The sequence below is a fragment of the Mus caroli genome, unplaced genomic scaffold (genome assembly GCF_978045245.1).
Source record: "Mus caroli unplaced genomic scaffold, Mus_caroli_1 scaffold_8, whole genome shotgun sequence".
Lineage (NCBI taxonomy): Eukaryota > Metazoa > Chordata > Mammalia > Rodentia > Muridae > Mus > Mus caroli.
Window position 1 is genome coordinate 11467415 of NW_028227263.1, and position 27621 is coordinate 11495035.

The window sequence follows — 27621 nt, forward strand, 5'->3', positions numbered from 1 at the left end:
CCTCATCTTCATTTTACAATATTCTCAACTCAGTTTATCAGGATATAACCCAGTCCCAGGTTGAAGCATGGCCATAGAGGATGATGGGAAGAGGGTAGCCATAAGGGTGGGACAGGGTGAGGACCCTACAACAGCAGAGAGTTGCAGGTAGATCACAGAAGAAATCATAGAACCCAACTCAATGTAGAGCTAAGGGTGGGATGGTGTAAGAGATAGCACTTGTATGGCCCCAAAGGAAGGTGGTTGTAATACTGAGAAGGGGCCACAAGATGAGAAGTACCCTTGGGGATGTTTGGAGGAGGTGTGAGTTTAAAACACTGAAGCATTTGGGGTTGCTGCTGAGAGAACTATAGGACAGACTGTTCAGGGCACATGTCAGGCCCAGGAGAGGAATGGACCTAAAGGCCTGAAGGAGAGGGCCTTATACATAAAGAACCAAGTCCCCACAGGCATCATTGACTTTTGAGGGTTGGTCAATATTTTAAGAGAAGGAGTTGAATACTACTTTTCTTTTTTTTTTTTTTTTATATTTTTATTACATATTTTCCTCAATTACATTTCCAATACTATCCCAAAAGTCCCCCATAGCGCCCCCCACTTCCCTACCCACCCATTCCCATTCTTTTGGCCCTGGCATTCCCCTATATTGGGGCATATAAAGTTTGCAAGTCCAATGGGCCTCTCTTTCCATTGATGGCCGACTAGGCCATCTTTCGATACATATGCAGCTAGAGACAAGAGCTCCAGGGTTCTGGTTAGTACATCATGTTGTTCCAACAATAGGGTTGCAGATCCCTTTAGCTCCTTGGGTACTTTCTCTAGCTTCTCCATTGGGAGCCCTGTGATACATCCAATAGCTGACTGTGAACATCCACTCCTGTGTTTGCTAGGCCCCGGCATCGTCTCACAAGAGACAGCTATATTTGGGTCCTTTCAGCAAAATCTTGCTAGTGTATGCAATGGTGTCAGCGTTTAGAAGCTGATTATGGGACGGATCCCTGGATACAGCAGTCTCTAAATGGTCCATCCTTTCATCACAGCTACGAACTTTGTCTCTGTAACTCCTTCCCTGGGTGTTTTGTTCCCAATTCTAAGAAGGTGCACAGTGTCCACACTTTGGTCTTCATTCTTCTTGAGTTTCATGCGTTTATCAAATTGTATCTTATATCTTGGGTATCCTAAGTTTTGGGCTAATATCCACTTATCAATGAATATATATTGTGTGAGTTCTTTTGTGATTGTGTTACTTCACTCAAGATGATGCCCTCCAGGTCCATCCATTTGGCTAGGAATTTCATAAATTCATTCTTTTTAATAGCTGAGTAGTACTCCATTGTGTAAATGTACCATAATTTCTGTATCCATTCCTCTGTTGAGGGACATCTGGGTTCTTTCCAGCTTCTGGCTATTATAAATAGGGCTGCTATGAACATAGTGGAGCATGTGTCCTACTTTTCATTCAGTGAAAAGTGCCATGGGAGGGATTCTCTGTCCCAGGACTCAGTTGGGTTGGAGCTAGAAATCCCTGCCCATGAAGCCTGGATGGTCATCTAACCTAGGGAAATGAGAGGCCATGTGGAGATCTCTCTATAACCACCTAGAGGGGCTTAACCCTATACCATCCTGAATCTTAAGTCCTCAGGGCTAAGCCTGGGACTGTATACATTTCACTATCCCAATCTCCCCATTTCAGAGCTTCTCCTCTGCCAGCACCAGCCTGCACCCCCTCTCCTCCTCATCTGGTTCCTCTTCTCTCTTGACTCAGTGGTTCATGACAGGTAAGCAAAGGACAAAGCTGATGACAGTCATGCTGCATGTCTGAGCGACATGACATATGAGCTCTCTTCACAAGGTCTATATGAATCTTGGCGTGTAAATTTTTGTGGCACAGTTAGAATAGATTTACAAAAACTCAGCAATTAGCTGTAATCCTGTTTGTAATAGAGGTTGTTTGCACTTAGCTTTGCTGAGTCCACAGCAACTTGGCAGTGACACCGTGATCGATAGCAGTTCTCTTTAAAGGGCTTCTTATATTCCGCTAATGTTTATTTGAAAGCAATTGCAGCGATGCTTGGTAAATGGCTCTCGGTCAACACGAGAGAGGTGCATTCTCTCTAGAAGACAGCTTGCGTGCAAACAAACTAGCAACTTGAGCTATTAACTTCCTCTGAGTGACAGTTTTGAAATGGTGTTGCTGAGGGGAGAACAACGCAGAGTGTGAGTGTTTCCAGACATCAAATTAGTTTAGATAAATGGACTTTGAGTAGGAAACCAAGCTTTCTGGTTAATACACACAGTGCATGCTGTGTTTGTGTAAACCCATTCCAGAAAGCAATCCTGGGCTAGACTATAATATTTTTAATACTGCGATTGTATCAGTAAGCACACCATAGGAAGCTATTTTGAACCAAGGTGAAGTTTAAAGATGTATGTCGCGCTGTATCCACACGGGGCTCTTATTCACTCCTGTCTGCTTCTGTGATGATGTTCACATACAGATTACTTAAAATCATCTTCCTATGTGGAAGAAAGGAGAACGCTAATTTGTTTCCAAGCCATCAATCCAAGACTGGCCTGGAGCCCGACTCATAAATAGACCCTCAATTAATAAACATATAACATTGCTTTATGAAAATTTAAAGAAAAACAGTTTATGATAGCCGTTTAGATCTAAATACAAAGAGCTTGTAAGGAAAGGAGCTTCCGCTGGATAAACTGCAGTAAATGGTAAGAGAGATGGTGTCTCACTGCTGTCACGCTGGGAAGTTGAAATACATTTGCGGTTGGGTTTCTCTAAGGAAGATGCATCTCCATCTCATCAAGCAGGATGGTTTGTAAATAGGCCTCTTACCTCTCAGATCCCATCAAAATTCTCTTGATTATGTCAGCTTTGAATGCTTCTGTAAGAAAAATGGCCTTGGCTTGAGTGGCTTAAAAAGAGTCTGTTTCTCATCTCCCAGCTGACTGCTCTGAAGTCCAGTGAGCTGGGTGAGGCTTGACTCCAAATCCCAACAAGATAAAGAAGGCAGCTCAGGCAGCCTGCAGCATAGGAGACAGCAAGGCAGGATCCACTTTGCTCCCTGGAGGTGTGGTGGAATTCATTCTTTGTTTTCTCCACCTTTGAAGAAAGCAAGGCAAGGCTGGGGAGATGGGTCAGCAGTATGAGATCTGAGTTCCCCTGGGAAGTCACAGCAGAGGAGCTGGAGGCAGCTCAGCACATTGTTCCTACTGTTGAGAACAATGAATGCTTGTGCTCAGCTCACTCCATCATTTTGTACAGTCTTAGATCCTAGCCCAGGGAATGGTGCTACCCACAGTGGGTACTTCCTACCTCAGTTAACCTTATCAGTAAAACAGTAACCCTGCACAGGCATGTGTAGTGGTATATACTTATAATTTCAGGGCTGGGGAGGCAAAAATGTGTGGGTCCTTAGGCTTTCTGTCCAGGTAGCCTAGCCTGCTCAATGAGCTCCAGGTCAACAAAGACATCCTAGCTCAAAAACCAAGGCAAAAGCCAGGCGGTGGTGGCGCATGCCTTTAATCCCAGCACTCGGGAGGCAGAGGCAGAGGCAGAGGCAGAGGCAGAGGCAGAGGCAGAGGCAGAGGCAGAGGCAGAGGCAGAGGCAGAGGCAGAGGCAGAGGCAGAGGCAGAGGCAGAGGCAGAGGCAGAGGCAGAGGCAGAGGCAGAGGCAGAGGCAGAGGCAGAGGCAGAGGCAGAGGCAGAGGCAGAGGCAGAGGCAGAGGCAGAGGCAGAGGCAGAGGCAGAGGCAGAGGCAGAGGCAGAGGCAGAGGCAGAGGCAGAGGCAGAGGCAGAGGCAGAGGCAGAGGCAGAGGCAGAGGCAGGTGGATTTCTGAGTTTGAAGCCAGCCTGGTCTACAAAGTGAGTTCCAGGACAGCCAGGGCTATAAAGAGAAACCCTGTCTCGAAAAACAAAACACAAAACAACAAGGCGAATGGTACCTTAAGAACTATACCAACCTTTACTTCTGGCCCCCACATGCACATGTTCACATTTTCACAATTACCTGAACATGTGTAACTCACACTCATAGGCACATACTTAAATGCACGTGCATACTGTTTTTAAAGATCCTTGTGACGACATTAACTACTTCCCATGGAAACATTCCAGGTTAACCACCCCATCTCAACACCCTGTCTCCTAATCACCTTCACAACCCTATTTATTACCCGACTTGAGTTACTCCTGGTTTCTTGCAGTGGTGCATGGAAAGGAAAGAGGTTATTTTCTTCATCTTCCCTACTAAGGGAACTGAGGGCTTATGGTTTGTTCAACAATTGATCTAAGGACTACTAGCTAGCTAAAGTCCCAGCCAACGGTGTCATTTCTTAAATGAAGACACGGTGTTTTTCAAGAAAGTATGAAGTAGTTCTTTGTTCTGTTACTATGGCTTTATAGTTGGAGATGGTGCAGCCATTCTGTGGTCCTAACTTTCCATCTAGGATCCTCCCGGGAGGCAGGCAAATACTCAGCCATCTTCCTCTCTGTTGGAAGAAGTTTGAGGTTCCTAACCTGGATCCATGGCCCTTCTTATGATGGACCCTCGTTTACAGAGGTATCAAGAGGCTGGTACCTCCCGTGTGCCTCCAGGTGCTTTACCTGTGGCCTTGAGCTGCATATGCTGACAAGAAGTTGCCAACTCGGACACTGTCCTTTCGTGTTCCTGAGCCATGGACAGATGGTCACTTCAGTGCATAAGTCTGTTTCTCCTTGCTGCTTAAAGAAATGTCTAAAGGCAAAAGGTGGTGAGAGAACACAAGGCCAGGGACCTGCTGTCATGGACTGTGGGGAAGTTGTCAGCTAGACTCAGTTGGAAGCAGACTTCTGCAGGCTCATGACAACTCAGTCTCATATCCTGGATACCAATCACTATGGGATCCTGTCGTGTCATTAAAATGCACATTGCTGAAGCCATTGCCTCACCACAGAGTCTTGTCTTCAAGCTACCATGTCATATGGTACTGTCCCCAAATCGGCACATGGTCTTCTATATGAACTACTATGTCACTAAAGTGTTCCCAAACTCCTGAGTCCTGTTCTTCTAGCTACAATTTCTGTGAAAGGCACAGAATCCAAAGCCATTAGGAGGCAGGCCTTTGAGGACAAGAGTTTCATGAGATCCCCCTGCCAGACTCTCCAGCAGTGCCCCATGCTGGTGGACCCAGGGTTTCTATGCTCCCCGCCACACCCTCCACTCTTCACCTTGAATCTTACTGGAACATACATAAGTCCTAAATCCTCTGGCTTCCTTTCTTGTGGCCTTAGGCAGAACCTCCCTTTCTTGTTTTGATGTCTTAATCACTGTGGGGTGCACAAGAATGGGGCAGGAGGGTCCAGAGTCTCCACCTGGTCATTGAGAGACTAGAAAGGCATCTCAGTGCTCATTTTATCCAGTACCATAGATAAATTAACCTGATCATCTCCCTTGGGGCTGGAGGTGTGGCTGTGCAGCAAAGTGTTTGCCTGTCATGCCAGGTTCCTCTCCCAGCGTCACAAGGAATGTAGGAAGCAGGAAGCACATTACTTAGCTGGAGCAAGCTCTGCTTGCCTCCCATCTTCAAAGGAACAGAATGCATGGCCATTCTCAGGTCTCGCTGACTATGTATGGGGCCCATGTACAGCCCCCTGGATCCTTCAGAGATGTCAGACTATTGGCTGAGGTGGGCAGCCTGTTGAGGCCCTAGAAAAGTTCTATATGTTTCTTAGAAAACATGTGTGGCTAGGAAAAGAGACCAGAACCCCTCCTATGCCTCATGAGAGGGAGTTTACTGTCTTGGGGTCTCTCTTTTCCCCAAGTAAAATGTTTCTTTGTTAACTTGCATTGCCTCCCCACTCCGTCCTTTGCTGATGTGTGCCTCTAGGTTGTTGCGCTTGGTGTAGGAAGCATGCATGATGAGGCTTATACATGCCTGCCTTCACAGAGGTTCTATTTTCCTGGGGTAAGCAAACCACTAACAAATAAATGAAAACACAAGTGAATAGCCACTGGTGGCAATACATGCTAGAAGAAGCAGGATGCAGCCAAGAGCACATAGGTGCTCATGGCCAAGCCAATGGCCAACAACCAATGGTTAGGCCACTCAGAGAACCCAGGGAGAACATTTCAACATTAGACCTGAGAATGCTGGGTATGGCTACAAGAAGATAATGAATTCCATGATCAGGAACTTTAGAGGATCAAGAACTGGACTAGGGGGACGTCCATGTTGAGGGAAACCAAAGCCCTATCTGGGCTGGAGGAAGGTGGAATGTACTTTCTCTGACATATACATATTCTCCCCAGAGGGAGAAACGAACTGAAAAGCTATAATGTGTCTTAGGCCAGAGAATGAAGTGAGAGATTTCCCAATATAAATAAATGATAAACCCAGTATTGGAAAGGAAAGACAAATACTTCATTACAGATGTTCATGCACATATGTGTGTGAGTGTCTGCACACACACATGTGATTGTGCATGTGTGCACATATTGGCAGTGCTAGATATCCAAGATATGCTAGACACGTACTCAACCCCTGGTCTACAATCCCAGCCCTTTATGAATCCACCAAAAGCAGCTTTTACTGTGAAGAATTTGTGCTCTCTGTTCACAGCTGGACACATGGGTTGCTAATATCAATTTTCCACTGCAAAAAAAAAAAAAAAACCCAACTCAATGATAAAAATCACTCTCACTTATGTAATAACTAACAGGCCCCAAGCCAGGGACCTCCCGTGATGGTGCTGTAGTGCCTTAATTCCTCACTGTGCTAGCCTGCATTTACTTCAGTTTTGTCTTCCCTATGTTCCACGGTGTGCAGATCTTGCTGGCTGCAGAGCTAACATGCTAATATTAAAGTGGTAATCAAGATGCCTCTAAATATTCATAGCAATAAATGCCTCCCTTGTGCCCCATGAATGCCAGAGCTGCAGTCTGAAGCATTTATTTAGTGCTGGAGAGGGACTCAGCTATTCCCCAGCTCCCTTCAATGCAGTATTTTAATACTGTTGTTATGCCTGAAAAATGAGATCCCTCTGACCTTTCAGCATGCTGGTTTAGATGGATGGCTTTGGCTCTGAGTGGGCCCCTTGGAAAAGATGACCTCAAGGCTGTGATGGGAATGGACACTGCTATTGAGGGTGATTCTCTGCTCCTGCTGAGCCTGTGCCAAGCCACTGCCACAGGGCTTCAGCTTCAAGGTCAGGGTCAAAGTTTTCTAAGAATTTCTTGAGAATTCAGTGTGTGTGTATGGTGTAGGCACACTTGTGAAAGGAAGAAAAGAAGGGATGGTAATTTTTATCTATAAATTACTGACATTTTGCTTTCTGGTAGAAAATTGCTATGAGCAAGCAGGTATCCACCTGTGCAACAGAGCACACACTCTCCATGGTAACATCTGCCACTAATAGATGCTAAAGGGATAAGGATGAGGCTCTGGGGTAGGAAGCATGAGCTGGATTTTCATGGGAGAGCGGTATCACATGTCCCAAAGATTCTCTGCCTGTCACTTATAGTACAGATAGGAACTAAAGCCTTGGGCTATAAATGGTTCATAAGATAATATTGCTTTGCCTCTAAGCCATAGGACCTGAGTTCAAGGTCTGGGATCCATGTGCTGGAAGGTAAGAAACAACTCTGGCACGTTGTACACTTACCTCCGCACGTGTGCCATAGCACTGACTCCCAGGAAACGAATAGGTGTAAAAGATATAAAGATATATAAAAGATATAAAGCAAATAAATCCTCAATAAGGTGCTCTTATATACTTAGCTAATTTTCTTTGTCAGATATCCAGGACATGGAGTAGCTAAAACATGTATCCAGTAACTGAGGGAACACAATCCACCCATATATTAGAAACAGTTAATTAATTATTAATTAGTTTAAAATCCCCAGTGAAGGCAAGTGGACAAATCCTACCACCCATAGAACCTATTCAGTTACAGACATGACACAGATATGTGAAGTCATGTACAGAGAAGGGATCAGAAAAAAAAATCAGTGAGCATCTATTTACATGACTGTGGGTATATAAATCATTTTACATAATAGAACATTGTAAATTTATAAGGATGAACAACACATAGAACCAATAATTCCTACAGGTATAAGATTAAGCCAAACCAGCCATAGAAGAATGGACTCAGTATAAGGCTAATGTTTGTTTAGAAATTCATAGAGTATGAATAAACTATAAATGAAATCAAGTAATATTAATTAGTGACTAATGGGTTTAGGATAACGGTTACCGCTGGTGAGGAATGAATCGGAAGTAAGAATGAAGAAGGAATGTTGTAGACTCAATTACATCCCTGACCCAGCCCGATCTGTACTGAAGCTCTAACCCGTCTCCTTGGAATGTGGAACATCTAGAGAGAAGGCCTTTAAGAGGCTACTCAGGTGAACTGAGGTCACAGCGGGCTGTTATGACTTAGACCAAAATACCTCACAGAACATCTTAAGAAAGAAATTATTAATTTTGACTCATGTTTTCAGTTCACTGTGCCAGGGAAGGATTAAGTGTCAGCTCAGCTTATGGAGGCAGAAACACATTGGCAGAGGCTCTTCACCTCAAGAAAGTCCAAGAACCAGAAAGTGAAGCCAGAACCAGGGACCAGGGAAAAACCTTTGAGAGATTGCCCTTAATGACCCGTCTCCACCAGTAGACCCGACTTCCTCAAAGTGTCACCACCAACTAGGAATCAAGCACTCAAAACATGAAGCTCTGAAGATCGTTTCAGGTTTAATCTATAACTTACGGGTAGGTCCTAACCCAACAAGGCAAGCGTACGTCTAAGAAAAGGTTGGAGCATAGCCATGCAAAAGTTAACATCAACCTACTATGGGCAGTGCCACCCCTACGCAGGTAGACCTGGACTATCTAATAAGTGTAACTGAGCAAGCCAGGAGAGACAACCCAGTAAGCAGCATTCCTCCATGGTCTCTGCCTCAGTTCTTGCCTTGACTTCCCTCAATGATGGGTTATAACCTGTAAGACAAATAAGCCCTCTCCTCCCCAGGTTTCTTTCTTTCTTTTTTTTTTTTTTAAAAGATTTATTTATCTTTATATGTAAGTTCACTGTAGCTATCTTCAGACACTCCAGAAGAGGGCACCAGATCTCGGTTACAGATGGTTGTGAGCCACCATGTGGTTGCTGGGATTTGAACTCTGGACCTTCGGAAGAGCAGTCGGGTGCTCTTACCCACTGAGCCATCTCACCAGCCCCCTCCCCAGGTTTCTTTTGGGAACAGTGTTTATCAGAGCAGCAGAAAAGCAAACTAGAGAAAAGGCTTTCTACAATTCTGCGAAAGAGTCTACATCTTCATCTGGCTAGTAGATACCCTATGAGTATTTTATTTGTAAAAAGTACGTTCGTAGAACCCAGATGCCCCTCAACAGAGAAATGGATACAGAAAATGTGGTACATTTACACAATGGAGTACTACTCAGCTATTAAAAAGAATGAATTTATGAAATTCATAGCCAAATGGATGGACCTGGAGGGCATCATCCTGAGTGAGGTAACCCAATCACAAAAGAACTCAAATGATATGTACTCACTGATAAGTGGATATTAGCCCAGAAACTTAGAATACTCAAGATATAAGATACAATTTGCTAAACGCATGAAACTCAAGAAGAACGAAGACCAAAGTGTGGACACTTTGCCCCTTCTTAGAATTGGGAACAAAACACCCATGGAAGGAGTTATAGAGACAAAGTTTGGAGCTGAAACGAAAGGATAGACCAATTAGAGACTGCCATACCCGGGGATCCATCCCATAATCAGCCTCCAAACGCTGACACCATTGCATACACTAACAAGATTTTGCTGAAAGGACCCTGATATAGCTGTCTCTTATGAGACTATGTCGGGGCCTAGCAAACACAGAAGTGGATGCTCACAGTCAGCTATTGGATGGATCACAGGGCCACCAATGGAGGAGGCTAGAGAAAGTACCCAAGGAGCTAAAGGGATCTGCAACCCTATAGGTGGAACAACAATATGAACTAACCAGTACCCCCTGGAGCTCATGTCTCTAGCTGCATATGTATCAGAAGATGGCCTAGTCAGCCATCAGTGAAGAGGCCCATTGGTCGTGCAAACTTTGTATGCCTCAGTACAGGGGAACGCCAGGGCCAAGAAGTGGGAGTAGGTGGGTAGGGGAGTGGGGCGGGGGGAAGGGTATGGGGGACTTTTTGGGATAGCACTGGAAATGTAAATGAAGAAAATACCTAATAAAAAATATATATAAAGTATGTTCATATACTTTACATATTTGTTTAGAGGTACTTCTCCCAGTTTAAAAGAATTATAGTGGCTGCTTAAATATCTTTGGCTTATTGATTAACACTTGATTGATTGGTTCAACAAATACAGTTCTTTGCACATCCAACAAAGGATGTAGTTCCATTAGGTAAATCAATCAATATATCATTGTAAGAAAAAAGAATGGTATGCGTTATGGTCTTCAGTCAATAACAATTAGGAAAATGGACGGAAGCATGCTTTTAAACAAAAATGTCCAGTATAATGAGTGAATTGGAATGAAAGTTCCCTCCATTCTCTTCCTCCACTGGATATTTCTTGTACCACCCAGCCCCAAACTGGTATACTGTGGTGGCTTATACTGGTTTTCAATGTGATACAATGTAGAATCACTTTGGAGACAAGTGTCTGGGCACAGGGATACCTAAGAGATTGTCTAGATTAGGTTCACTGTGCCAGAAAGATCAACCCTAAATGTGGGCAGCACCATCCCCTGGACTAGGCTGTCTACACTGAGGTTGGGTATATGGATTAGGGGAGGGAAGCAGGGAAGGGAGGAGTGTGGAGCAAGAGGAAAAGATGTGTGCAGAGCCATTTCCCTGGCATGGAAGGACTCCCTCCTTCAGTATTCACCGGTTATCTGCCCAGTCCTCGGGTGGCTATAAACATGTGCAAGCTAAAACACCAATCACAGGTAATATGATGCCCTTTTTTTTCATGGGGAAAGGACAGGACAGCAGGAGGTTGATGGTGATGTGACACTTCTAATAGCTGATTTTTAAGCTGATTCCAGTAGACAGTCAGGAAAAGCATCTCAGGTAGAGAAGCAAGCATGTGCAAATTCTCAGGACAGCAGGACAAGTCTTGTATTCCAAGAGCAGGCAAGGCGTGTAGGCATGTGAAAAGCATGTGGAAGTCTGCAGGGGAGAGGACTTGGGAACCACAGGCCAAATTCAAAAGGTGATATCCTATCAGTGCAGTGAGAAACAAGCACAGGCACATTGGAAGATTGCAGTTTTAAGTGACCTTCCACTGCTAGAGAATAGATGGAAAGAAAGCAAAGGCAGACTGGGGAGAGCCTGGATTAGAAGGGTTTATAGGAGGAAGCCATGTATTGAGGAGAGATGCCTGAGGGTTGAACAGGAAAGGGATGGAGGGGAGAATGGGAAGAAGCCATGGGAGCAGGAGGGGTGCTATAGAGAGCAGCTCTGCAGGACTGTTCCCCTGTTCAGTAGAGGGGGTAAAAGCCCTGGAGCCCGACAGATGATTGAAGGGTTTTCTGCCACAAGCAGATAATGAATAATGATGCCCTTTGTACAGTCAAGGAAGATCAAAGAAAGGGTGGATGGGGTGGATGGGGTGGATGGAGCTACGATGTGAGGGAAGGGTTCAGAGGAAGAATCACTAAAGGAGAAGAGTAGAACGGCCACATAAGAGCCAGGTGTCCTATTCTTTTTATCTCTGTCACTCTGGTCTTCAGTACTTGGAGTTGAAGAAAATCCCCAAGAATAAAATCACCAATCTTTATCTATCTATCTATCTATCTATCTATCTATCTATCTATCTATCCATCCATCCATCTATCTATCTAATCTAATATCTGTGTCCTATGCCCCTTCCCTGTCTCCTCCTCCCAATCAACCTGAACACCCCCTCTTCCCTCCCCACTGACTATACTGATGAAGAACATTCAGGTGTTGGCAAGGCTAAGCCAAACTGCCTTTCAGCTAACCCTTCCTGTTCATTTTTTTCAGGATCATCCAGATGTGCTGACTGTGCAACTGCAGTTGGAGAGCCGAGACCTGATCCTCAGACTGGAAAGGAATGAGTAAGTCAAGGTCCTTCTTGGTTACAGAGTGGCAGAGAAAGTTAGGGCCATGTCCACTAAAAACGGCTCTATCGTTTATATCACCACCAGGATGGATCCAATCTCACAAACTTGCTCCAGTGTAATAAGCTGCATCTTATGCTTTTCTTCAAAAATTTGGCTCTTTAATGGAGAAATTATAAATTCCCAGAAAATAGTACACTGGGTTTCTTTGTTGTTGTTTGTTTGTTTGTTCTTTCGTTCTTTCTGAGAGAATAGGTCTGTTATGTTTCATGTATGGCTTCTCAGGGGAAATGGTGTCTCCTTTACCCCCTGACACTCCCATAAGAACCACTGCTGCAAAGGATTTCTCTCATCTCTTTAATTCTTACTTTAGCTAATGAGGTCTTCCAGTGAGCAGCCTGTATTTCATAGATTAACTCTATTTGTCAGGTCCCCCCTTGTGTAAAGCAGGAGAACCAGATCCTCTTCCTCGCTCTGAAGAATGGGGGTCCCCTGGGCGTGGGGGTGGGGCTGACAGAGGAAGGAGGACAACCACCAGGGACACGCAGTTGCAGAGACAGGATCAACCTCCATATAAGCAAACCACCCCCTTCATTGTATCAGAGCTTGCGTTTGTGGCTCTGAGACAGTCCAATGGAAGAGCCACCCGTCCTGACATGTAGCATCTAAGGCCACAAAGTGCTATATGCATAAAATGGCACAGCCTGCTCCCTGGGATCTACAACCTGCCGCTTGGTGTTTTCTCTTACATGCCTAGCTTTCACCACTGAGTGGATCAAAGGTGTGAAAACCAGTAAAGAAATGACATGTTTTAGCTTTTTCTTGTATCCCGATGACTTGAAAAAAGAGATCTGGGCACATGGGTTGAATACTCAGAGTTCTGAACAGAATATTATTTTGCTTTTATGTGGCTATATTCAGAAAGTAAACATCTTAGAAGATCTTTTTAGACAATGTAACTGGTATGTATGCATGTGCAGGTATAGGGGCGCACCTGTGCATACCAATGCGTATTTACATATGTAGACAGACGGTCGCTTCCCCTATTGCTTTCTCCACTATGGGCATTTTTTTTTCTTTTTGAGACAGGGTCTCTCACTGAGCCTGAAGCTAAACACTAAGTTTTCCCACAATAATTTTACATGGACAGCACACACATAAAAGCCACTGGGAAATTCACCTTTTTTTTTTTTTTGCATTGCTGCACATATACGGTTTTGTAAATATCTCCATGGAGGTAACTATGGGATTTGTTTAGAATGTGAAATGTCCTCTGTGGGCTCAGGTGTTTAAACCCTTGCTTCTCAAATGGTAGCGCTGGTTTGGAAGGCTGTGAAGCCTTTAAGGAGTAGGGCCTCTCTAGAGAAGGCGGGTCACTGGTGGCAGACCCTGAGACTTCATAACCTGTCTCACTTGTCTGATTTCTCCTCCTGGGCATGGATGCAGTGTGACCAGCAACCTCACACTCCTACCACCATGCCTTCACCATGATGGACCGTGTTTGCAAACTGTCCATCAAAGTAAGCCTTCCCTGAAGATGCTCCTTGCCAAATGCTTGCTCACAGCAGTGAGAAAAGTAGCTGGTACTGTAGATGCTCTCTGAAAGACACAGAAAAACAAACAAACAAACAAAAGTCTCATAAAGACCTCTGTAGGATCCTGTGTCCTTTAGGGGTTGCTATGATTGGCAGCAGGGCTTAGAAATGTCTGTCCTGCACATGGTCTGGGCATCTGGCCATTAGAGGAACATGCTGCCCAGCACAGGGGAGGCTGTGACCCTGAGCTTGCAGATGATCTTAGGGATGCAGGTAGAAGGGTGGAAAAAAATCTTATGAAATCCTTTTCTGTTTTTACTACAAAGAGTTTGTTCCACAACAGAAAACAGAAGACTGTAGGGATAAAAGAAACAAAAAATAACAACAAAATAAACCAACGTACAACCCCTGGGTGACGGGCAAGTGCAAAGGTGGACGCTTGCCTGATGAATGTGGCTTTGCTTTGGATGTCTCTAGTTGACACAGCAGTCTCTGTACAACCCTCCACCACTGCTTCAGTTAGCATCATTATTGGCGTGCCCTTCCATAGAAAATGCTGTCTTGGCCCCATCTGGTTCTCTAGGTTTGTAAAGTGGGTTAATTGCTCTGTTCATGGCTCCCTCTGGAAGTGATTTACCCTCTGTTACTGAAGATAGCATAATGCATGCTGACAACCAGACAAAGGATAATTTGTGTGGAAAATCATCTCAAAGGTGCCCTAATTTATTCCTGTCCAATCCTTTAGGCCTTTCCCAAAATAACCTCAGAATTAAAAAAGTTAGAAACACAAAATGCTTTTTTTTTTCTCAATCTCTTCCTTTCTTTCTTCCTAATCTCTTTGTCTATATTTTTAGAGGATGTGGATTATGAGACTGGAGAGATGACCCAGAGGTTAAGAGCACTTGGTGCAGGACCTGATAACTGTCTGTTACTCCAATTCCAGGGGATCCAGTGCCCTCTTTTAGCCTCCGTGGGCTCTACACTTCCAAGATGCACAGACACACATGCAGCCAAAGCACCCATACTCATAAAATAAAAATAAATGAATCTTTTTTTTTAAAGTATCTGGAATATCTTGGCACAGTGATAAAATTGTAATCTCAGCACTTAGGAGGCTGAGGCAGAAGATTCACCACAAGTTCAAGGGAAGAATGGGCTGTATAGGGAACTTTTAGGCCAGCCCTGGCCAAAAATAACAGAACAAAACAAAACCTTAATAAAAACTATAATAATGGATTTAAATTTACAATACAGAGTGACTACACAGTTATCCCTCTGAGGTGCTGTAGCTTTGGTTTCCTTATACCAGTTGTACTGACGTTATAATTTTGCAGTGCTGTTAATCAAACCCAGGGACTTGTGTGCACTGAGCTAATGCTTCCCCTCTCGGCTTTCCCTTAGTCCCCACCTGTGCCAATTTTAAAGATCACAGTCTGTTAAAAGTAGTGTTTTCATAATTCAGACGTTCTGGTATTGCTCTTTTAATGATGTTTTCACCCAAATATTCAGTGTAACCTTTTAAAAAGAAGATGACGTGTCTATTAAAAGTGAAGCGATGCATATGTACAGTTTTGTGAGGAAGGTAAAGTTTCTACGATTCTCCTCGGCTGTAAGACACAAAAGGTAATTAATCCTGCACCTTTTAATTAAATTTTAATTTCCATAGCCTTTGGCCCAGGAGAGCCAATTTAGAAAGTTTAGTCAAATGAAGCTGTAAGAAATGAGAATGGGTCATTAAAATATTTAACACCCAGGACAGTAGAGGGCCTGACCAATCAGATAGCCAGACTGTTACAGCTAGGAATTAGCCCCAGGTTCAAAGTCGTTCACTGCCGAGGCTCTTCCTCAAAATTAAATTGGAAGAAGATGAATAAAATGATGAAGGACTTTACTGCTGCAAAAGAAATTCCACGATGTGCCCAATGTAAATATCGTGTTAGGAAATTGTACACATGGCCTTCGGTTTTCATTTCAAAATGATATGTATGCCACATAGCTCTGAATACAGGGACTATAAAAGAAGGCTTTATTGTTTGACAGTAAGAAAATATCATGTTATAGGTTAGGAAGGAACTTTATTTTAAAAGTGTGAAAACTGGGAATGTTTCAAAAGAGAAAGGATGGCATGTGCCCCAGCCATTAAAGGACATACAAAACAGGACCATTTTTCAAAAGACCTTTGAACAGCCTCACGCAACTCCCAGAGAGCAAAAAGTGTCTTCTTTTTTGAGCAACCAAACCCTGGATATCTTGAGATTTGTTATAATATAAAACATGCTTAGCAATTAAAACTGAACTAAGAGTGGCCTTGGTCCCTTCGATCACAAGAAGTGTCATCTAGTCTGATGCTGGCAGAGCCCTCTCATTATCCTCCTCAAACCCCTGCCTGGTAAGACAGCTCTTCACAGAGCAGAGCTGGCTTCTTATGAAATACTCATTTCAAGGGATCTGTTTGATTTGCCTTCTAGCATCCCTAATTTGTGCAAAGATCTGCTGGTGGCTTAAAATATGTGTTTATTTAACCATAATTGAATGTTTAAAGAAACATTAAGTTTCCCTGGAGCAGCATCTATCAGGACGTTGCCGTCTGTCTATGGGACAGCAGGGACCAGATTTTAGCTGCTGTAACTCCCCTGCATCCCTATAGATTCCCCAGCCATTCCTCAGTGTTGCAGAAACTGCATCTTTGATCAAAATGCTTTATGGGACATGCTGGCCAGTTTAGACATCCATTTTATTTTCCAAAAAAAATTTTTTTAAACTGAGAGCACTAGACCCCATTCAACACATCTCTCCGCCCCAGGGAGCCTTCGTTAACAAGTCCTGTTCCACCACTGCTCAAAGGTAGTTGCTGTGGGAAATCCATGAAAAACTAAATTTATACTTGGGGACTCTCTGAGCACAAAGAATGTCACTATTGATTTTATCCTACCTGGAACAATTCCAGACATCTCTAAAAGGCACCTCTAATTAGTATGTTGCTCCAGAACAATAACAGAGTGAGCGTTTAAACATTGTTCCATGGTGGGTATAAATATCTAGGAGGGTGTTTGTTTTCATTTGGGGGATTATAACATAATAGCATTTCTCCCATCCCTTTCCTTCCTCCAAACCTTCCCATGTGCGCCTCCCAACCCTCCCTCAAATCCATGGCCGTAACTTGCTCAGTCCATATAAAGTTATTTTCATGTGTTTTCAGGGCTGACTGTTAGGCACTGGAAAATCATTAGGTGTGCCCTTTCTTCCCTGGGGAAGTCCACCTCTCCCACTCCCAGCGTTCCTCGATTGGCTATAGCTTTTTGTGTAGGGTGGAGGCCTCATGGACCTCATTCACTTTTTCATGTCCACAGGTACCACCCTTCTTTAGCTCTCATTTGGCAGCTATGTTGGTGAGACTTTATGTGTGTAGTTCTGTTGTTGCAAAGAAGTCAATCTCACAGCAAACTCCCTGACCATTTGGCTCTTACAGTCATCTTCCCTGCTGAGCCTTAGGTGTGGGAATTGTTTTGTAGATGCACCCATTGGGTCTGGGCTCCACAACTCTGCATCTTGATGGTTGTGGCTTTCTATAGTGGTCTCCAGTTACAAAGAGAAGTTTCCTTGATGAGGGATGAAGACTACACTTATCTGTGGGTGTAAGGAGAAATGTTTATAGATTGTTGCTAGGGATTATGCTGGTTTACTAAAATTGTGGTCTTCTCCAATATCCACGACTTCACCAGGACTGAGTAGTTGGCTGTTTCCAATACCAGCTATGTTTTCCCTCTTGTTGAGTGGATCTGAAGTCCAGTTAGAGAGGGGTTGGTTACCACCTAGGTGTGTGTACCACAACTGCACTTTTAGTGTTATCACAACACACTGGAGGTTGAAAGGTGTTGTTATAGGTTGTCCCATGGGTGTTAAGGACGTGTAGGACTGTTGGTTGCTTCCCAACTTTGGAAGCTTACATGGTACCTTCTGTTACCAGGCAAACTAATCCTTAGGGAAGGTCAGTCCCCACTCAGTGGTCTCTAGGCATTATTTCTAGAGTGCACGGTGTCTTTAGCACCAGGGACTTACCTCCCACCTCTGGGGGATAACCAAAGGCAACAGCAGCAGGCCATATGTTCAGAGAGTCTCTTGGACAGCCATAACCAATAACTCAAGTGAGGGCTTCTCCTGTCTGTTGAGGTTTTTGTTAGGTTGACTTTGGCTCTCCGAAGGAGCACCATCAGTTCAGATGAGGAAAGTTCACTAAAACAATATATGTATATCCATACATGGCATTATATATATTTTTTAAGTAAATAGTTAAAAGTATAATTGCTTTTGGCTTTTTTAGACATATTTATAAGGGTGTTTATTTTAGATAATTCCTCAGGCTACATCATACAAATGGGAGAAGTGTGGCTAGTGTGGAGATTGCATTTGGTGGATTAAGACTTGGCTAAGTGACCATGTAGAGGATGTTGGATCATCATTCATGCTGACCTGGGCTATGATGGGCAGCTGGAGAAGCTGCTGCTGGTTGCCTTGGGGGCAATCCTTTCGCTTAGCCTCACCCTGGCCCATGGTTTTGGCAGTTGTTGCTATAAAGACATAATGGGGTGTCCTAATCACATCTCCTGGCAGCGCAAGGCTGAGAGGATAAGCGTGCCTGACACGGCAGGATCTGGATTACCGAGATTTTGATACTTTGGATCAATGGGCCAAAACTAACAAGATGAGATTAAATAGAGATAAATGTAAAGGCCTGTGCTTGAGTTAACAGTATAAGAAACAAAAGCCCTGCAAGTTCAGGAAAATTGGCCAGTAATCTTGTGAATGAGACTGCTGACTCAACAGGAACCTTCAAGGCTACATAGCTGCTGATAAACTTGACTGCCACAGAGCATGTGGAAGGCAGTAGCAAGCCCTAGACTAGGGAATCACTTTTCTTTCCTATAGTGACCCTGGCCCGGCTACATCTAGACCCTATATTCTTTACAGTCCTACATGGCATTTGAGAGCCAGTGGATCCTGCCTTTGTGTGCCTACTGTTGATCAGTGGTTCTCTTCTCCCTACCAAGCAGGAATGACCTAAGGTCAGAGGGAGGGTCGTGATGTACCACCACCATCTCCCACACAGCCTACTGATCATAGGCACCAAGTAACCCTTACAATACTAGTGAATGATGGAACCTGAACAGCCTGCAGTCCTCAGACATGAGCGGCTAGGAGGTTGGCGACATGTCCTACAGGGATAGGAAACTATTTCAGGAGAGGAGCTTTGCAACCCAGCTGTTGTTTAAGCTGCTTGCAATCTGCTTAAGGTCTGCCCCAATTTCATGGTCTGCAGAGTGGGGTTAAGGTCTGTGAACATCAGTGTTGAAAGATTACTGCTCATGTTATCTCTGATTTCAGTATGGTTTCCCTGCCACGCCTGTGATGCTCATTATTTTATCACACTGGCTTCTTTTTGTGCTCCACTTAAAACTTTGTGGGGGAGTGAAAAAACTGGTTTAGATCTGTTCTCTTCCCAGAGGTCAGGTAACGGCCATACATCTCAGTTCTGACCAGACCTGGATTAGTGGGAGCCATCCTTTGGGTTCTTGTTGCAAGAAAGATTTTAACTTCATGGTCTTGATATTCTCAACCACTGCCATTGTGAAGCTCTTGTGTGTAGATTCTTCACGTTTTCTCAGAGGAATGCCACCTACATGTAGCATCATGAGCTCTAAATTTCCTTGCTGATTCTAAGTGCTGGTTAAATGAAGAACAAAACTTGACTCCCTAAATCCATGACTCCACCTCTCTGCTTCCCTTATCCTGTTGATAAATCCTCATTAGCATTTTGTTAATGCATCATTGACATCTGGTGATTCACTTACTTTTCTCTTCATTTACTCATGAATATTTGATTGACACCTGACATGACCTTGGGCATTGGAGATGATAGAATGGTCTGACATGACATGGCCGTGGGCCTTAAAGATAGAACAGTGAATGAGGTAAAGGCCTGGCCTTTTGCAGACAAGCCAAGGAGCCCAAGACTAGACAGACCATGGAAAAAGCAGTAGACAAAAATCAGTTGTGCTTGTAGCCAAGGAAGGACAGCACATGACACCATCCTAGCCTTGAGACAAAAGCAGATGTATAATTGAATGTCATTCAAGATATATAAATAAGCATGAAGCAAGTAAAGTGGGCAAATGGTAGAAGGTTCAAGAGAGAAGGAGAGGCTATGCAAAGGTCCAGAGTAATGAGGAAGGGGCCTTCCAGAGACAAGGATCTCATTGGGCTAGTGAGCAGATGATACAGAAAGAGGCAGGATACCTAAGCCATGGAGGGTCTTCTGTTCATGTGAGGACCTAGAATTTTCACATGGTGGGACACCATGAAAGAAAGGCCTGTGAACAATATTATGGCATGATATGGGTCAACTAATTCTGGCCGTATGAGAAGATAGCATTGGAGGATATGAAGAATGAGTGTGACTGTTGTTATCTAAAAGAAGAGGATGAACCAAATGAGCATCCAAGGACAGAAGGAAGTTGCTGGAAAACATTTATTTTGAGGCAGAATGGACTGAAGTCGAGGAAACATTTGAACAGTTGTGGTGATGGGACAGAATATCCCAGGGATGGATGATTTTGACACAGGAAGAGCTAGAAGTGCTACTTTAATCAGATTAAGAGACCCCCCAAAGCATAGTGAGGAGTTCCGTCTGGAGTGGTGATCAGAGACATTAAAATGTGGATATGGCTGGCACAGTCTTATGAGATACCTGAGCTGCATGGAGCCTGATGCTAAGATGGACCATGGAGCATGATGGTGATCTGAACAAGGCTTTTCTTTGGAATTTCTGGATTTATGCAGCTGGCAGTAATACACACCAAAAGTGGGTAGATCTCAAACAGAGGGCAGCTATTATAACCAAAGGCAATGCCCACTCCCTTCAGCTTCTAAGCCAGAACCTATATAACAGGGAGAGCCTCCAGGCATGCATGCTTCCTCCAACACCTCTTCTGCATTCCTCTTAGTCCACACCTACCTGTACAGTTACCCCTCTACAAGAAGCTCAAGAAGGCCCTCTTCCCTGAATGAAACTCGGGAGATTGTTTCTTGGCCACTACCATTAACCCTAAGTCAAGTGTTTAATGAACACAAGGAGCATGGCCATCCTCACAGACAGTTCTGTGGTTCAGAGCTTGGACTAGCAGGAAAATGTCCACTTATAATGGGTCTCTAGTCTGAAGTTCCTGATGTAGCATTTTCCAGTTGCCCCAGTGAATGTTGTCTCCTATGAGGTTAGACTACATCTGTTCAGCTCACCCTACCTTATGCCTCAGAGAATAGGAGGCTTTAGAGGCCACTGGAATGCATTGCTACGGATGGCTGGAAGGCCAGGAGATAGTTCTGTGAGCATGAGCGTCATCTTTGAATTGACACAAGCTATACCAATTTGAACCATCTTCTGACTAAACGAAACTCGTCAGATTTTGCTAGCAGCTTCTCAGCCTTAACATTTAAGAGCATTTTAATTGGGCTAAATTTTATTTCCTGATATGAGCTGAATTCCTTTGAGTCTCTCTTTTTATTTGAAGTTGTGCAGACAGACACTGGAAAAGGTCAGAATACCATTTTTAGAATGTTTTGTTCACCCATCTGACTTAACATGTAAGTGTCTCAATGAGTTAAGATCAACCTTGTCCTAACAGTGTCTCTTCTTGTTGCAACCGGGGAGTGTAGCATCCTTAATTGGGTTCCATGGGAGATGAGGACCTGCAAAGGATGCTTGAAGATAAAGTAGATCTCCAGTTCCACTTTTTTCACTTTAATCCTTCAGCTCTTGGACCACACACACAGGTTGAAGGTTTGCCAAAAAGAATCCTACAAGGTGGATCTCTATCTCTGCTTCTGAGGCTGCATCCCAAACGAATGGGAATAGTAATCTTGTCTTCTCTCAGTGATCTCTGGCCACTGAGGGGAGCCAGTGAAATCTCCGGATGTCATTGTACTGGCCCTGTCCTGGAGCATGGCTGGGTAGGTGTACAGGTGCTGCATGGGCTGTCTGCCTTATGGCTAGCATCTTCTTGACGTTTTCCTGGTTTTCATTTCCTCTGCAGAACAACCATGGCACTTCTGTTCATGGGTGTCACTAAGATTCATCAGCCACTTAAGTCATCAAAATTAATATGCAAGAGAGCTTGGAGCGTTAGTGTAGTTTTAATAAGTTTGTGGCCATTGATTTCAGCAGGTTCTCCAACTGCTGTGTAAGTACACAAGGGTAAATGATTCTGTTCAGAAATGTTTACTGCGAAGTCATTATCCTGAATGGAATTGGAGCCCGTGCCTATTATTGGCCAGTGCTTCATTGTGTGCTTTGAGTAACTTGAACTTGGCAATTGGATACAGCTGTTTCCTTGATTCCTCCTCAGCCCCTCTCATTAATGCTGCCAATTCCTACTTTATCAGTGATGTAAAAAGCTCTGATGTCATTAATCACCAATAGACTAGTTTTTAATCACTATAAAGTCTTCATGGTATGGCTGTGTTTTGCCAAGGGCTTAAACAGGTTTTAGCACACTGGTGTTTATAGCCACATTAGACACAGGAGACAAAGGGGAAAACAACTCACATGGTCATCAGCAGGTGGATAAACAGCATGTGGTTATAGATCCCAAAACGATTGTTTTTTTCTGACTCAAGAAAAAATGTCACTCTGACACAGGCTGCAGCCAAGATGGACCTTGAAGCTATTGAGTTAAGCAAAATAAGCCAGGGACAAAGGACAACCAAGAGTGTAAGTTCACTTCTATGAATGTCCTAGTTTCTTCTCTGTTGGTGTGATAAAACATGCTGACCAAAAGCAACAAAGGAAAGAATTAATTTATTTTATGTTATAGTCCCAGATCATAGTCAATGATAGCCAGGAAGCCAAGGCAGGTACTTGAAGTAGGTCATGTCACAGCCACAGCTACATCAACCTCAGCCATTTTCTTACTAGATCAGATTTCCTTCAGAGTTTGCTGTCTCTTGACTTTTACATTTAAGCTCATTTTAATTGAGGTAAAATTTGTTTGAGAGAGAGAAAGGAATATACCCGTGTTGCTTGGTTGCTGTTCCACACAGCATAGCCTCTGACTAAGGAATTTACTTCACCGCCGAAGGAGCACAGTAAGAACGATGGAAGATGCTGGGTGGGATGTAGGCTTATGATCTTATAACTCAGGGTCATCAGGAATGGTGTGGCCCACATCAGTTAACAATCAGGACAATCTCCCGTAGACATCCTCACAACCAATTTTATAATCAAGGCAATTGCTTGGTTGAGATTCTGTCCAGAGATTCTAGATGACAGCTAAAATAAACCAGAACAATGAAGTACCGAAGATGAACAAGTGGAGCTTGAAGCAGATGCTTGTGTGGCATTCACTATCCGAAGCAGGGAGCAAGGAAGGCAGGCACCAGCTCAGCTCACTTCCTGCATTTCATTCAGCTCAGGATTCCCTGCCCAGGGCATGGTCCTACCCACAATTAAGACAGGATCAAGATAATCTCCTACAGGAATGCCCAGAAGTCATTTCTAGATTCTCTTAAGGTGAAAAATAACACTAATTTCCATACTAGAGTTTAGAAGCAAGCCATACTTTCCAAATAGTTGGAGGTCTCATCTGAAGCTTTCCTGCCTCTGGGTTCCCAAAAGTTCAAGTCCGGGCTGTAGTCTGTCTCCCTGCCTTCTTGGTTCCATCCTTCTCCTGATGCCAGACAACTCTGTCCAGTGTCCTGCTTCATTCACCCTCCCTTGATCTACCTCATTTGACTTCCAGTCTTCACTTCAAACTGGCATCAAGAATGGGAGAGTTCCAAGTTTCCTGTGGGCTATGGGCTGTAGGCTGTGGGCTGGAGTGAGCCATGAGGGTCCAGGCTGCCTGTTGGCTGGCTTGGGAGCTGATTATGTGCCCACCAGCTGGTAATCCTTGTACAATAATGAATTGTTTTTGTCAGACTCTCCATCCTGACACATCCCATTATCTCATCCTAAGATTCTTATACATGGAGCAGTAAAAATAATGGTTGTTATCATCTCTAAAAATGAATAGTGATTCTCTAATATCAATTCTCCACGCAGAACTAACATGTTGCAGATATTATATTTCCTTTCTTCTTCCCTCCCTGCAACATAGATTCAGAATCACCATGCAAACACACCTCTGGGCATGTGCAGAGGACAAATGGGTCCAGAAAAGTTTAATCTAGCAGGGCAGACCCACTATGAATGTGGGTACCACCATCTGCTAGGCTAGAGTGCGCAAATAAGAAGGGGAAAACAAAGTGAGAACATGACCTTCTTTCTCAGCTTCCTGAAGCAGTGACCAGTTGTCCTCCACTCCAGCCACCATGCCTTCCCTGCCATGATGGAGAAGCCTCCTTAAGCTGAGAAAAAAAAAAAGTAAAAAACAAAAAACAAAAAAACAACCCACCCTTCTTTAAGTTATCTTGTCAAGTATTTTGTTCCTGTAATGACAGAAGTAACTAATGCAGGGTTGTTTATTTATATCAGTAGAGTAGATAGAATGTTAAGGAGTTGGTTAAATTAAAAATTAACATTTTACCTCAGGAACTATAGAAATATATGTAAACTTTCTCTAAATTTTGGATCTAGTTTATTGGCTTAATGATTGAGACTGGATTCCAGCACCCTGTCTGTTCTAGTTATTTTTTTTTTCCTATTGTTGAGAGGAGACAGCATTGCCAAGGCAGCTTCTAAGAGAAAGCATTTAATTGGGGGCTTGCTTACAGTTTCAGAGAGAGAGTTCATGTCCAAAACTTGGCAGGCAACATAACAGCAGGCAGGCAGGCATGGCACTGAGGCTAAACACTTCCATTCTGATCCATAAGCAGGAGGCAGAGAGAGAAACTGGACATGGCAAGGACTTTTTAAATTCAAACCCCACCCCCAGTGACATGCTTCCTCCAATAAGGACACACCTTCTAATCCTGCCTAAACACTTTCACAAACTGAGAACCAGACATTCAATTCCCTGAGCCTGTGGGGGCCATTCTCATTCAACCACCTCACCCTCTCCATTCTATAAGCACTTCATTCAAAAAATTTGTGCTTCAACACTAGACCACAAAATAATTTTTACATTTAGAAAATTAGTCATTTCTCAAATGGCTGCTTTCCTCCACAGCCATTCTGAATGAGATCTATAGCCCTAGGAACTTTGAGCACCAGAATCCATCCTCATCTCTCTGGGAAGAATGAGTGGCTTGGCTAAATAAGCAGACACATACTGATCACCCATAGAATCAAGAGGAATGTATCACATTTAAGTATGGAGACCGATTAACTGATTCTTGAGTGAGCCCTTGTTCTTCTTCAGGTATATTTTATAGTAAACCATGGAACCTTAGGCTTCAGGGTTGTTCCCTGAAAGCATGGGTACCATTGGCTGCATCCTTGGAGGCACACCTGTCTATTTCCTTGGGAAAGTTAAACACATAAAAAAATTTCAGTCTAGGAAAAATCCTGCTATAGGAATGCTCCTGTTCAGTAGTCATACAAGTGGAATCCCCAGGCTGTGGGGAGGATACAGGGTAGACAGCACCCCAATCAAGACAGGGCCCCTCAACGGGAGGCATAGATGGCCTTGGGTGAAGACTGGAGGGCTTTTATGGCCCACTCAGTGGTGAAACCTTGGCCTCCTGGAGACTGTTGAATAAAACAAGAAGATGATGATGGACATGAGGCTTGGGAACCTCCAGGATGCTCCTTCTGTTCTTAAAGCACATGACTGAGGTGTGCTGTTGACTTTAGGGTTTGTTTGTTCCACACTCTCGCCTGCGTGTCCTATGAGTCACAAGGATAAAACTACAGTTTAGGGTAACAAATCTTAACAAGGTTTTTGTTCACAAAGGCCAATTCTGTTGCCTTTGAACATGTCCATCTTTCCCTCCCTGCTGACCTTCACAGACAGGAATCCAGATGAACATTCAGAGGACATTGCTGTTGGATAGAATTTAAGTAAAATGCTTTTTGCTGCCAAAAACAAGAGTTGCTGAATATTTTTGATGGGTTGACATCTTTTCTTCTATAATCTTTGGCAAGGAAATTTTATAAAAGGAGATTATGGAAAAAACACAAATACTATATAAACAGTAGGAATTTATAGAGTATATTTGTAACTTCAATACTCACATAGCATATATCAAATATACTCATAATCTCTATGTATCCTATATTATTTATATTGCATTATGTTAGACTATAAACTATATTATATAATACATTTTCCATTCTTCATTTTCTTAAAGGTATCCAGTAACCAACAAGTTATATCTAGAAAAATAAAGTCCATTCTAGATCTCTAATGATGGAGCTTGAGGTAAGGTCTCACTGTGTAGCCGAGGCAGGCTTTAAGCCAGTGGTGATCTTCTTCTTTCAGTCTTCTGACTGAGCCAGGTATGGTGGGGATGCATGGCTGGTGGCATATGCATGGGTGCTAGGATAACAGGTATGAGCCACTACTCATTTTCCATGACTGTTAGCACTCTAGTGGATAGTGTCAACCCGGGAGAATGGGGCCTAAAAAAATGAGGTGGATTTAAAATCTCATGCAGTAGCCAATATCAGGCAATTAATGGTCTGATGGTGAAGAATCACATGAATGAGATGTTCAATCACAAGGACAGGCCACATATGGTGAAACCATGTTTCCATAGAAAGGCACATGGAGTAACAGCTGAAGTAAACTCACTCCTCTCACCACACCTGGGAGGAGCATGAAAACATATTCCAAGAATCATTTTGTGCTTTGAAGAAACTGAGATCACAAGACTCTTGTTTTCTTGGAGTGTTTTTACAATTTCAGTCCTCAGAATTCTCACATGACTCCAGTTTTTGGACTGTTCTGACACATGACTTTTCTGTAGGTGTTGGGGAAATAGCTAAGTCAGCAAATTACTTGCTATACAAGGACAAGAATATGAGTTTAATCCCAAGAACCCAGAGGAAACAAAACAGGTATGGTGGTACATGTATGCAATCCCATTGCTTTGGAGGCAGAGACAGGCCAGTCCCTGGGGCTCTCTAGTCAGCAAGCCTAACCCATTTGGTGAGCTCCAGGCAAATAAAAATCTGTCTCAAAAAAAAAAAAAAAAGCAAAAACAGAACAACAACAACAGAAAACATGGTTGTTGTCCACTGACCAACACCCACCCACCAAAAAATTAGAGTGGTATAAATTTACTTACTAAAAAAATGACAGGTTTTTACTTCGAAACAGATATTAGAACATAGAAGCTGAGATGACCTAGACATCAATTCTTTCCAATATCTAGAGACTGAGTATTAAAACTTTATCTGCCTGGAGCTAGAGAGATGGCTCAACAATTATAAGAGCACCAACTGCTCTTCCAGAGGTTCTGAGTTCAATTCCCAGCAACCACATGGTGGCTCACAACCATCTGTAATGGGATCCGATGTCCTCTTCTGTGTATGAAGATAGCGACAGTTTATTCATATACATAAAATAAATAAATCTGAAAAACAAACAAACAAAAACCATATTAGTCCTTGTTTCTTACTAAAAGGGAAAAAAAAAAAAAGATCTTCAGTCCCTGGCATCTCCAAACAGCCACTGCATATGCCTGAAGAGATGGCTCAGTGGTTAAGAGCAATTGTTTCTCTTGCAAAGAATCCTGCTGGGTTCTAAACACCCACAGGACAGTTCACAACCATATGTAGCTCTAGTTGCTTTGATATCCTGACTTTCCAACTTGATGTACTGCAAAAGTTGAAATAAGCCCCTTTCTGCTTTAAATTGCTTTTGGTCATGGTGTTTATTACAGCAATAGAAACCTAACTAAGACAAGGAACATACAATATTAATAAATGATGCAACTAACGTTGCATCTCCAAGTATTTCCATAATGTATGTGTATCTCCATAAATTTAATATATGTAAAGATGTAAATATGAGAGATGATTTTGGCATCTTCTTACCATGAACTC

General features: G+C 43.3%; 1 protein-coding gene across 1 annotated transcript in view; it reads left to right on the forward strand.

Annotated features, from left to right (window-relative positions):
- Adam12 (ADAM metallopeptidase domain 12) overlaps window positions 1-27621 on the forward strand; it is a 356891-nt gene that overhangs the window by 81812 nt on the left and 247458 nt on the right. Inside the window, exon 3 of the mRNA XM_021167906.3 lies at window positions 12029-12102. Coding sequence (XP_021023565.1) covers window positions 12029-12102 — 74 coding nt within the window. The remainder of the gene's footprint in view (window positions 1-12028; window positions 12103-27621) is intronic.